This window comes from Lipophrys pholis, assembly GCF_963383615.2.
Source record: "Lipophrys pholis genome assembly, chromosome: 5".
In the NCBI taxonomy this organism is placed as follows: Eukaryota; Metazoa; Chordata; class Actinopteri; order Blenniiformes; family Blenniidae; genus Lipophrys; species Lipophrys pholis.
In genome coordinates this window covers 8,215,991-8,229,143 of record NC_137628.1, presented here as the reverse complement: position 1 = coordinate 8,229,143, position 13,153 = coordinate 8,215,991, and the positions used below count along the sequence as shown (strand labels likewise).

At 39.9% G+C, this 13,153-nt stretch overlaps 1 protein-coding gene across 3 annotated transcripts; it reads right to left on the bottom strand.

Annotated features, from left to right (window-relative positions):
* Window positions 1-1,298: 1,298 nt before the first annotated feature.
* LOC308110439 (prostaglandin D2 receptor 2-like) lies at window positions 1,299-11,269 on the bottom strand. Of its 3 annotated transcripts, none has more exons than XM_080464715.1 (3): window positions 11,157-11,237; window positions 10,933-10,968; window positions 1,299-4,650 (listed from the first exon to the last, which is right to left on the bottom strand). In XM_080464715.1, exon 3 carries the CDS (start codon window positions 4,632-4,634, stop codon window positions 3,231-3,233), a length of 1,404 nt encoding a protein of 467 aa, XP_080320841.1. In that variant the 5' UTR covers window positions 4,635-4,650; window positions 10,933-10,968; window positions 11,157-11,237; the 3' UTR covers window positions 1,299-3,230. The 3 variants fall into 3 exon arrangements, with proteins under 3 accessions (XP_080320841.1, XP_080320842.1, XP_080320843.1); XM_080464716.1 differs by having other exon boundaries at window positions 1,305-4,650; window positions 10,933-10,956; window positions 11,157-11,269; XM_080464717.1 differs by lacking the exon at window positions 10,933-10,968 and having other exon boundaries at window positions 1,305-4,650; window positions 11,157-11,247.
* Between the last annotated feature and the right edge of the window lie 1,884 nt (window positions 11,270-13,153).

Here is a 13,153-nt window from a genome sequence, read left to right as displayed (position 1 = left end):
TTTCCACATCGCCATCATCTAGTTCATGTCTCTTCTGGGGTAAATTCGGGGGAAATATTCGGACCAATCAGCTAATCTCTACGTGGATTAAACAATTCTCAGCATCTCCCAGTTGCTCTGTAACTTGGAATTGCATTAGATTATATTTGGTGGTGTAGAGGTGGACTTAGGGAAGCGCAGAGGGTGTTGTAGTTCAGACTGTTGCCTCGTAGTTACAATCAGGTTTCTGTTGGGCCCCGGCACGATGGAACAAAGAAGCACAAAACTGAATATCATTATTTTTTTCTTACAATTCGGAGACAAAAAGTCAGACTTCTGAGATTAAAGAATGTCAGATTTTTCAAGATTCTACATTTTTTATTTTTTATGGGTGGCTTTTTCACCAGATCTTTAGTCTGGTTTACACACCGTTTTAAGTGAAAAACGCTGAAAAACGATGTGGTTCGCATGCCAGGCCACGAGTTGGCGCTTTTGTTTGTTTTTCTAATGAAACCAGACACACATGCAGCATAGCACAAAACGTTATAAACATTAATAATGGCGAGTACACAGACATTCGTATAGACAGATGACCAAGTTTGATTGTTATTACGGTGACTCTCGACGATAAATCAACCAAGTCCCCGGAGACTATGGACTGAAAGTCATCTACTGAGCATGTGCACAAGAAACATTTACTACAACTGTGTAGGATATGGAGCTCAAGCGTTTTCCAGAATGTCTCTCAGTGTGGGAGACTAATAGGGGGACTCCCTACTGATTATTATACTCCAGACAGAAACCATCATATTGTCACTGATTTGGTTCTTTCCGGGACCCGGGAGCGCCTCCTCCAGGTCAGGAATTCATTCAACTTCCCTATCCAGTCATAGCATCTCTGATTATAATATCCCGTCTTTGTTCACGTTTGTTATACAAAGATAAAACAAAGTATATTAATGTATGTTTTTATAATACATACACATACATACTTATCTGCATTCAAATCTGATATACTCATCTATATTTATACTGATATCATCATTCGTAAATAGGTATATTAGGACCACTATATACAGATTAATACTTTATCAGCCCCGTTCAAGTGACTTTGTGTAATTTCAAACCTATACTAAATGCATCCGTAAGTTATATTTATGCTCCTCCAATACAAATATCCCATTATACTGTAAGATAGGGAAATCCAATACCATGCCCAAAGCATTTTTTATACTATGTAAATGAATATTTCTGAGATTTTGTATAAAGCTTTATCAGTAACGATGTGTCAGGATGGACCCAAGCGCAGACTCAAAGTTCAATAAAAACTGTTTTTATTTACATAAAATATTTACATTGTGTAAAAATCGAAAACGAAACGAAAATTGCAGTCCAGACAACACAAACAGAACACAGGGGGATCAGAAACGACAAGACGTGTCAATGCAGACAACAGAGGGAGACGGCTTTAAATGCACAGACCAGGCAGAGAGACCACAGCACATTAGTGCTAAGCAGGGGGAGAAGAAGATTTTGGTAAATGAAAACGTGAGGTGAGACACACAGGGGTTGATGCAGACAGAGACCTGACTTTTCCCAATATTTATAGTCATATTGTGGAGGTTTCTCAAGCTGCTCAAGTTTCATTTGAGAAAATTAAATGTAATTCCACTTATTATTTCCAATACATTCAAATAAATGTGAAGCAGGCTCCACGTCAGAATAGATAAAGAGATTAATGAAATGCATCAAATACTTCAAAAGTAAAATCATCCCCATTTTATACTCATGTTTTTGTTTTAGTATATTTAATATACAATACCTAGCAGTACATTTTAATAAAGTCTTTTGTCCTTATTTTTTTATGTGAAATTAACAATTCTTTTGAGTTTTTTTTACATTTTGTCTGAATTATTCACCGGGTTAAAAGAGACAATCCCTTAGAAGAACTTGACATGCTACACTCTCACATTTAATCCCTCCCTGATTTTGTATTGTGGATCTTCACTCTCTAATATTCCCTCTGAATTACAAGCTACCTTCACAGTAATCCCACACTGCTGTGGCCTACATACGGCGGATACACCCCGCCTGTGTGTGAAGGCTGAACCAGACAGCCATGGTGGCTGTGATGAGACGGTCAATCAAACGGGGATATCAGATATGATCAAATCCAATCACTCTGAAAGGTGCTCAGACGACGGGCCGTTCACTTGTAAAGCGCTCCTGGATTACAGGACCTGAAAAGCATAATCCAGCTTTATTGCTTCAAGTCGCCTGATGCAGTCAGAGATAATCTGCCCTCTAGTGACTGGAGGCTGCATGACATGAGAAACTGATGCGTCCGATCCCTTCTCTTTTGTACCGCCAGAAATCTGTAATCGGGTACAAATACTGCCCTTAAATTGTACTCAAGTACAAGTAACTGCGGGCTGAATTGGCAAATATATTTTACTGAAGTAATTTAAGAAACTTTTGAAAATGATTAAAAACAAACGAAAAAAGGACAAGTGAGACTAAAAGTACTGATTCAGCTTCTTTACTTGAGTAGAAGTCAATTTTATATATTGGAAATGGTCAAAGTGGTGCGTTTCAAAAAGTTGAGTTTTCAGTGGCTCCAAGCACCATTGTTGTGTGAACCGACGCCAGAGCTTTCCGTTTTCTCATTAAAAGGTTGTTGTGTAAACGCAGCCTGAGGTTCATCACTTGCTTATCTATCGATACGGGATATCACTGGTTGGGACTTTGACCCCAGGGGTGGGTGTTTTGGGTTTGTCTTGATAACTGGTCTTTAATTTGACAGTAATTCCAGTGCTTGGAAAGATGCTGACTGACTTTGTGCTGACGAAGTTTATAGCCTAAACATTACCCCAGGCAAGATGATCGTCATTGCTGGTAGTAACTTGAGTCATGACGGGGCAAAACACATGTAATACTGAAATGTTTGTCTGGGTAGATTTTTCCAGTCTACTGGGTGACTGGGTGAGAGTGGTGGGACAGGAGTCAGCATAGGTCCCATTTTACTACCTCATCTCACTTTGAAAAACATTAAATAAATAAAACAATCAAGAATAACTACATCTGCGGCAGAAGATATAAAAAAAACCTAAAAGACGCACAAATGTCTGTACAAAATTGCCAAGAAAACAATCAAATACTTATTTTTCTAATGTCTAAATCAAAGTGAAGGTCTAAATTCAGGAAATCCAATACCAGCCTATGGTACTCTCAGGTATAGATAGAAAAGTGTTTCAACAATGTTCCCCTTCTTTATATGAGTCTTGTCCAGTTTGCTCCATTTGGAGGCCTCTGGTGACTGAAGGTGAAGATAATGGAGGATGGTTGTCTGACGACGGATAGGGTGAACCACAGCCCTTGGGTGACCCGGGGACTCCGAGACCGACATCTCGGCTGCTCCTCCGTCGAATGTGAGCCCTGATGCTTTTCCCCGGGCCCATGAGGAGCCCACCTCCTTCCTCTACCAGCCCTTCAAACACCGCTCCCAGACTCTGTCGTATCCTCACGCAGAAGTGTGGGCAGCTGAAGGCGTACAGGATGGGATTCAACACCGGATTCAGGAAGGCAATGGTCGTAGCCAGAGGCAGTCCCACTTCCACCAGTTTGAGGTTGTCTTTCTTGTACTGGGCTGTGACTTCGATCATGCAGAAGATGTGGTACGGAGCCCAGCACAGAGCGAACGCTGCGATCACGGACGTCACCATTTTGGTAAAACTCTGGGAGAGCTGGCTTTGGTTTGTCTGAGCGGAGGTGGTGGGGGAGAGTTTTCTCTCAGTGGGGGTGGAAGGTAATCTTAAAGATGGAAGCTTCAGGAAGACATTGGCAGTTTTTGTGGGTGTCTGGACATTGGCTGGTTCTCCATTTTTGCTTGACGTGATGAGCGCATCAGTTAGTCTGATGGTACTCTGCTTCCTCCTCTTGTGCCGGTTTCTGAGGCTCAGGACGATTTTGATGTAGCTGCCAGCGATCAGCATCAGGGGGAACAGGAAGGTAAGCAGCAACTTTGAGATGGCTGTGGAAGTCTGTCTCACATTGCAGGCTCTCTCCAGCGTGGCGTCGGGGGACAGATACAAGGCAAAGTCATGATAGCACAGCTTCCTGCCGTCCGTTTTCTCCGTCACCGAGCGGAACAGATAGTATGGTAGCGTGTTAACCGCTGCCCATATCCAACCTACGACACACACCTTCCATGCTCCGCCCACCGACCGATGATTCTGGCTCCACACCGGCTTTATCACAAGAAGAAGGCGGTCCAGTGAGATGGCGGCCAACAGGAAGGCCGACACAAACATGTTCAGGTAAAAGATGGAGGCCTGCGCTTTGCAGAGCGGGCTGCCCAGCTCCCAGCTGTGGAGCGAGGCCAGGTAGAAGGTGAAGAGGGGGAGCGTCAGGGTGGCCAGGAAGTCCGACAACGCCAGGTTGAGCACCCAGACGGAGGCCACGGTGCGGCTCCTGAGTCGGAAGCCCACCACCCAGATGATGAGGGCGTTCTCCAAGATCCCCAGACAGGAGACTAAACCGTGGATGCAGACCACCGCCAGGTTGGCGCGGGTGTTGTTGTTGAGGGCGTGGTCCCTCATCAACTGGAGCTGGGGGCAGAAGAGCTGTTCGTCTGAAACACTCGAGTTCAGGGACATGCTGGACGCCTTTTCTCTAAAAGAAAAGAGAGAAAAAGATCTTATTCTCCTGAAGGTAAAAACTGCTTCACACTAGAAAGAATAAGATATTTCCGGTACCTGATTGTAATTCTTTGGTATCGCTGAAGGATGTTTTAGGCAACGATTTCAAGTGAAAATGCAAAACTGTCATTGCGTTTTGCTTGTCCGTTTCCACGACAACAGTGCTCGGTGCCGCTGAAAACGCAACTTTTTCAAAACACTTGTTGAAACGGGGTAAAGCGGAACTTTTCATTTCAGAAAAATTGTGCTTCTTCGCGTCACAGCTGTAGTAAATAGTTCTTCTGCAAATGCGCAAGTAGAAGAACAAATATAGAGAAAAATGCTTTTTGAATCCCTTGGAGAAATTCACCATTATTCTCCTGGGACTTGTTGTCATTGTTTTATAGTTGACAGTCACCGTAATAACAATCCAGTCCATACGACTGTCTGTGTACTCCCATTGTTAGTGTTTATAGCGTTTTGTTCTCTGTGTGTACGTGGTTTTATTACATAAACAAACAACAACCCCAACTCATGGCCTTGCATGTGAACTACATCGCTTTCAAAACGTTGCAATGTAAATGCAACACAATTCTGAAATGAAAATGCAAAGCACTGCATTTTCACTTAATACGTTGTGGTGGAAACGGGATCGTATAGGTGTCTTCCCTTATTTACTTTTGCAATTTTTCTTTAAAATTCAGATCAACTAAACACCATCAAAGACATTTATGCTTAATAAAAACCAACCTGAGAAATTTTAGACTGACAAAATCACACATATTTCAGATTTAACATTTCAGATTTAAGAAGATTTAAGAAGCTTTATTGTCATTGTACAAAATAAAGCGAAATTCCGTTTGGTTGCATCTCTCTTGGTTGCATATTTCACCATTTATAGATAGCAAGTTTTATTTAAAAGAAGAAAAAAGAAAAACAAACAAACAAACAAACAAAAACAAAAAAATCCCCACCTGCACTGCTCCATCTTGTACACTAACAAGTATATATTGTGATATTTGCAAGGAAATGGCAGAATTGAGAAACACATGACATGCTGGATGTGTTTAAAAAGGCACACTGTCAATAATTTAATGTGTGAAGCACTAAATCACCATTTGATTGAATTTATCAAACAGATAAACAAAGATTTAATCAGATAGAAGATGTTAAAAAAATAAAATAAGAAATCATCTCGGGACTGAAGTGGTTCAGACATGAATCCTTGGTATGTGATTTTTTTTTTTTCTTCCTCCAAGCAGTAGTTTATGTAATCGACAGTGGAAAAACTGATGATCTGATTTATTACACTTAGGGGGATGATGACATTAATGATGCAGATGTTGTTATAAATGCCAGATGTGCTCCTGCTCCTAACTGTTTCCACTCCCCTTCTTCAGCTCAGATGACTCAGTTAATTTCATATTTCTCTCACTTGTCACTCTTTATTAACCAATTACACATTGCACTTAGCCAATTGGTGAAGAATACCCTGTTGAAGGTAATTAGTTAAATAAGTGTAGGAATTACAGAAACAAGATGATAATGAATCTGCTTTTGGCAGGAGAAATCTGTGTTGTTGCTCTCGCTTGCTTTTAGCAGCATAGTGGCATAGGGTTTGCAAGTCACAACTTGCTCTGCAGTTGTTATGTACTTTTAGGCTGCATGTGGAGATTGTAAGAAGCTTCACAGTAGAAACTTGTGTTGCCTAGAAAGTTTCTTTTATTGTTGCAACGCTTCTTTACAGTTTTAAATTTGCCAATTCCTTTCTGCCATTTCCAAACAGTTCACGGTGCATCAAATTTGAACGGCCTGGTTTCCTAATGTCCTGCGTAAAGTGAGAGAAATTGCATGCTCGCACAAATAAATTGCACTTTGCAGGCAATCAACTAAGATCTATACCGTGAGCAGTGGCGTTTCTAGATGTAAATACTTGGTGGGGCACGATTTTATTTCAGGTCCCGTGACACTACTGAATTCCAAAGCAAAGTGTGTGCACAGCCTTTTAGCCACAACATTATTACAACTATATAGGCACTAATCCCGTAAAAATGTTGAGCATTGGAAATAGCCGCTCAAAAATAAATAAATAAATAAATATCAACGTTGGGTTTCGAACCAGGTCATGCTGTTTCAGGGACGCCAGCTCAGCCACGGATTAAGCTACAAATTTGTGAGATTCTTAAAAAGTGTTCCTCACCGTGTCACACGGTGTACAACTACTTACTTTGATTTTCTCTGCTAAACTAAGTGTTTCAAACTCGGAATAATAATCAAACGAATTGATTTTTATTCTTAGCTGTGTGTTAGCTTTAGCTGCTAACAAGCTGGTATTTGTGACGACTCGCTCCGGTTCTGTGAAGCAGAGCCTAAATCAGCGATCTAATGATGTTTTTAGTTCAGGCTTCAAGCCCCACTCGGCATCAAAATCAAGTGAACTGAATGAACAGAGCCACGGCCTGAGCATGCGCACTTTCATTTTACTGCATCCAATACACACTGCATGGTGTGAGAGGGGCGAGCTACACTAATGCGCCATCGTTGTGGATCAGGAGGAAACACAACCTGAAACCGCAAGAGGAGACTAATAACCAGGGAGTACAGTCCTCACACAATAATTATGTGCTACATAAGAGGAAGGTTTATTCACAGACAAGAAAATATTGTAGATAATCTTAAAGAGTTAATAGCATACTTTGCATGCAGTCCTTTCTGATGACACCAGGTGGGGCTCTGATGACCAGTCGCCCCTGACCATGAGCCTCAACAGGAGAATTCAAATGAGGGTTTTTGCATGTTTGAGATCATAGGTGTCCAACATAAGGCCTGTGAGCCAAAACAACAGGCCATCATTTCACAATTTTAAAGAAAACATAGATTTAAAAAAAAAATAATAATAAAAAATTCTTAAGCGTAGTGGACACAACACAACACTTAAACCCGGGCCGACATATCATTGATGAAAACTAGCTATCAAACTCGCCTCAGAGCCATGCTGTCAGGGTGAGTTTATTAAACAAACAAAAAAAAAACACCCATAATGCAACAGAAGTTTTTTTTGGGACATTTCACAGTATTTTTGCATCAGTAACTGTTTGGTTTTGTGAAAATATAGACATTTTAATCACGTACACTCTGTGCCACAAGAAAGAAAAATGTTAAAGTTAAAATGTAAATGATGTATTATAGAACAAGTTTACTTTTCCGGCTGCATTTGGCCCCTGAACTAAAATGTGCTCGACACCCCTAATTACACAAAATTGAGCTACAGTATTGTATCTGTTGTTGTGGGCTGATTTCAGCCTGGAATGAATGAATGGACCAATCAGCTCCAATGTGGAAATGCGGAGTTGTTGGACGAATCTGTCAAACATCAGTGTGTTAGAGAATTAGTGTATTAGAGAACAATCTGAATTTAGCGAAAGAAAAAAAAAGAAAATGACATGAAATATCTTCTAATGAAGTCTGCAAACTACATTATGTTGCCAAATATATTTTTTCAGCTGTTCAAATCATTGAATTCAGGTATTTGAATGACGTCCATGGCCACAGTCAAGCACCTCAGCAAAGCAAACTATTTCTACAAACAGAAATTAGAGTGGAGACTGCCAGTCAAAAATTCCCATTAACACATTCCTAATCATTGTGGAAAGCCTTTCTGGAAGAGTTGAACCTATTATGGCTGCAAAGGGTGGACTGATATCCTATTAAAGGCTATGGTTGAAGAATGGGAGGTCACTAAGTTCATGTGAAGGGAGGCGAGCGAATACTTATGGCAATAGAGTGTATCTAATCAGGCTGCACAGTAGTTTAGTGATGAGCGCTCTCGGTCCTCACTGTGTTGAATGGGCATGAATAAAGTGGTGTGGAAGATTATTTATTCAAACAGGAGCTTGTGAACAAACCGTAACGTCGCCTCTCCTCATCTTCATCAAACACTACATTGCTACTAAATACCCCATAAATAACATCATAAAATACATGTAAGTGTTACTTTCCGGGTTTTTTTTGCAAGTATTTTCCCCTTTCAGCTGCAACTGTTGATGAATGTTGTCTAAATAAATTGTCATAAAGTAACATTAACTCCACACATAAGGCTTGTTGGCTAAGTTAAAACCTCATAAAGCTATCTATGGAACCAAGTGTCCCCCGTGATGGTAACGACGTGTCGAAGCCTGTTGCTGCAGTCTGTCCACATACCAGCCGTTGGGTAACACCACATGCTCGGCGGAGCGGGAAATCACACCTGAGAACTCCAAGACACGCCAGCATGTTGTTGTGAGGATTTCAACGGTTTTCAGTGTTTATCTGTGGCGTCATCTCTTCAGTGTAAATCAAAGGAGAACTCGTGTCGTGATCTGTCATTAAGGTTGGTAAACCAAGTGGTGACGAGGAAGAGGTATAAATCACCTAAAAAAGTAGACAGGATTATAGTTGTACAATTGTGAACCATGAGCTGGTAGGTACATCTGTTCATGCACCAGCTTGCTAATGACGATATCCATCATATTTTAATCTTATTTAGCATGTAGCCTCGCTACTGTATGAGCCCCGCAGTTCGTTAATATGTCACAGGACGGACTTACGTGATGCCCCTGAACGCATCACTCAAAGCTGTCAGCTCCTGCAGTTAAAACCGGACCAACATGGCAGCTTGGACACAAACTTTCTCTTTTATCACTGAAACGGTTCAGAGAAATGTATTTCTGAAAACATTTGACGCGAGACATAAGCTGCGCAGCTGAAAAGTTAAAACGCTGCTTCACGGACGTGTGGCTGCTGTGAGGGGGCGTGGCCTGCGAGTTCGACAGCTTCTTCTTCTTGGTGTATGAACTGTCCTGCCGAAGAAGCGGTTTCTTTTTTTCGGCAGCTGGCTGACGTCAAAGTCTAACTTTTCTTCTTGTTCTTATGGGTTCTAATGGGAGTAGGGGGCGGGTTTCGATTTCAAGGAAAAAAAAAAAAGTTCTGCAGTGCACTGGGAGTTCGTTTACATAACAACGGTGCTCAGAGCCAGTGAAAATGCAACTTTTTACAAACAGCCCCCAAGGTGCAACTTGTAGTCCCTATTCTCCTGGAACTTGGTTCTGATGGTTTTGTAGTTGATAATCACCGTAATAACAAACCAACTTCATCACCTGTCTTGCGTATTATTCTCTGTTCGCGTATGTGTGTGTGGTTTCATTACAAAAATTACCAACAGCACCCACTAGTGGCCTGGCATACTAACTACATCATTTATGTTCCTGTTTTGTCTGGAACCTTAATGTACTGCTGCTTGTCATGTTGCCATGTAAACGGAGCCGTCGTCACATCCCTTCACTATGACTACCCTGATGAGATCAACGGCACCGTGCCTGCACACGAACGCAGACGAGTGAGTAAATATATGTTGACGCGGCTGCTCGCGTAGCAACAGATCAACGATTTCCTTTTTTTTCCACTGAAGTAAACAGGAAGACGCTTCATGCAGTGAGACTTCGGACTTACTGAGATACATCGAACACACTCTGATGAAACAGGGTGCACGAAGCACCTTAGTAGTTTAGAAAGTGTATGATTTTCATCATACTCTTTTAACGTGTTTCTGAGTTTGTGTCGATGACTGTTATTGGCACAGCTGCTCTTGTTATGCACACAGGAACAGATCGTTTTAGTAAATACACAGAATGAGCAGTTAGTCATCAATCTGCTTGGAGAGAACAAGATATAACGTGATAAAAAAAACTAATGTAAAACTGAAGAACCACATGTCTTTATATGAGAATCTGGTAAATAAAAAGAAAATAATAAAAAATTCAATTAATCAATAGTGACTGAGCCAATATGATTATACATGCATCTGTTTGCACTTTTACTGATAATAATCAATAAACATTTATGGTTTAGTACATGACAATATATCTTAATTTTTTTTATAAAAAATAAATAAATAAATTAAAATAAATATATATATGTGTGTGTGTGTGTGTGTGTGTGTGTGTGTGTGTGTGTGTGTGTGTGTGTGTGTGTGTGTGTGTGTGTGTGTGTGACAGGTTGTCTCACGACGGTCTAATCCTACCCACATTCCCTTTTAGTGGGTGAACAATCCATCGCTTGGTGAATTCTGATATATATATATATATATATATATATATATATATATATATATATATATATATATATATATATATATATATACGTGAAATGCACCACCAGTTATATGACATATTGCATGTAATGTTGCATAGTTTGAATTGTGAAAGCTGAATAAAACATGATAGAAAAACTTCAAACGTACCTCCTGGAGGAGAGCCGGTGCAAACTGGAAAGAAAACTGGAATTCATGGGAAATGTGTGGGAGTTCAATAAAATGACAATAAATGTAAAATACAGCTTTCAAAAGACAAACAATGAGCAGAAGGATCAGCACCACGAAAAATGTTAATCTATGACACTTGATCTATTATAATAATTAATCTCCATGCTGGCTACTTGATAAATTGTAGTTGAATTCACACTCACCTGAATCCCTTTTCTTCACAGGGGAGAAAGAAAGAATGAAAGAAAGTGAAAGCCTCTGCCTGCTGTGTCTTCCTTCCAAGTTGTGTCAAAGATACTCATCACTCCAGTTCTGTGAGTTCACACACACACACACACACACACACACACACACACACACACACACACACACACACACACACACACACACACACACACACACACACACACACACACACACACACACACACACACACACACACACACACACACACACACACACACACACACACGCGCTCCTCCCTGTGAGCTGTTACAATCTCGGGAGGCAGTAATGTAAATTGTGAAATTTATTTAAATTTCTCTCTCAATTTACATTTCTGGGAGAGGATGTGACGGTGGGTTGGTAATATTGCAGTATTGAATGTATTTTACGCTTAAATTGTGAACGTCACCTGTAAAGCTGGTAATGTTAGATTTAGATAAGGCTCTGCTGCCATCTGCTGGTGAATCCATCGAACTGCTACACCAGTGACTCTCCTCCCTCTTCTGGGTCGTAACCCCCCAGTTGAGAGTCACTAATATAGAAGCCTAACAACACTAAAACACACACGTGAAAATAAGAATCAATGCTAAGAATGTACTATAAATACATAAACTGAGGTTACATTCATGAAATGTCACAGGAACACTTATATTTCATCACATTTATTTTGAGATTTTGGTATCTCCCATTAGCCATTTTGTGCATCTCAGCTATTTTAGCTTCTTTAGCTATTTAGCTGTTTATCGCCACTGAGAGTTTCTTAATGGAGACAGCAGTTTGAGGATAAGATGAAATCGGACTCTATTAATCCCAATTCAGTCATCACAGGAGCTCAACATTGCACACACACACGCACACACACACACGCACACACACGCGCGCAAACGTTTTTTCCTTTTTCCTTGTTTTTCCCAAATAAAAGAAGGAAAAAAGAAAACATAACTTTTCCTTCTTTAATTCTTTTCTTTCTTGTTCCCCTTTCCTTCTTTTTTGTTCTTTTTCTCTTTTCCTCGTTTCTCCATTTTTCTTCCCTTTTTCCCTTTTCCTTCTTTTTCATTTTTTCTTCTTTAATCCTCTTTACCTTCCTCTCTTCCTTGTTTTCTGTTTTCTTTACATGGAAAAAAAACTGTTCCGTCTTTTTAATTCCACTATTTTTGCTGCGTCATTAATAATATATTTTTTTAATTGTTTTAGCTATTTTGTCACTGATCTGTAATCAAACTTCCATGGCACTGTACTACCAAGGCATTTCTTTAAGTATCATTTCTTTCTTTGTGCATTTTGTGAATAATAAATGTTCTTCCTGATCATAACTTTATTGAAGCCAATCGTCTCAGTGACCTGCACCTTATCAGCAGTGCTGTGTGTGCTCACTTCATTATTACACAAGACACTGACTTGCAGAATGGAAAAAACACGTTCATGTGTTTCCAGATTCTGTGGGTGTACAATGTACTCTTCAATTCAACTCAACTTTATTCACTTTATCCAAATACAACGCAGCCGTTTCTAGATGCTTTAACAGAGAAAAACCAAACTATTGACTTCAAAGAGAAATTTGGAAACAACAACAAAACATATTATAAGCCATTGAAGAAGAGTCTGAACACAACTATGAGACATACAAAAACAAACCAAATGGAATATTTCAGTAATCTCCTGGAGAAAAATCAACTGAAAACACATTTCAGATAGAGTTTGAAGAATAACCAATCTGGAGACAGTAGCATGAGTTTTACACATTTTTCTGGTAAAAAGTAGGCTGTGTGTTAAAATGTATTAAGCCTATGCACATAGAATTAAAAAAAAAATACTTTGAAATTATAATAACTTCAGTAATATATATGTATATATGAAATGATAATGACCAACATTCTCTCTCAAGTTATTTAGTATTTTGTTACATTTTGGCTTATTACATTCAGAATGGCTCCAGAATTATATTCTTGGGGGTTAATACATGATGCATTGTTCC

Bases quoted from the DNA above. Each gene is read 5' to 3' on its own strand.
- LOC308110439 (XM_080464716.1), bottom strand. From the start codon at position 4,634: ATGTCCCTGAACTCGAGTGTTTCAGACGAACAGCTCTTCTGCCCCCAG.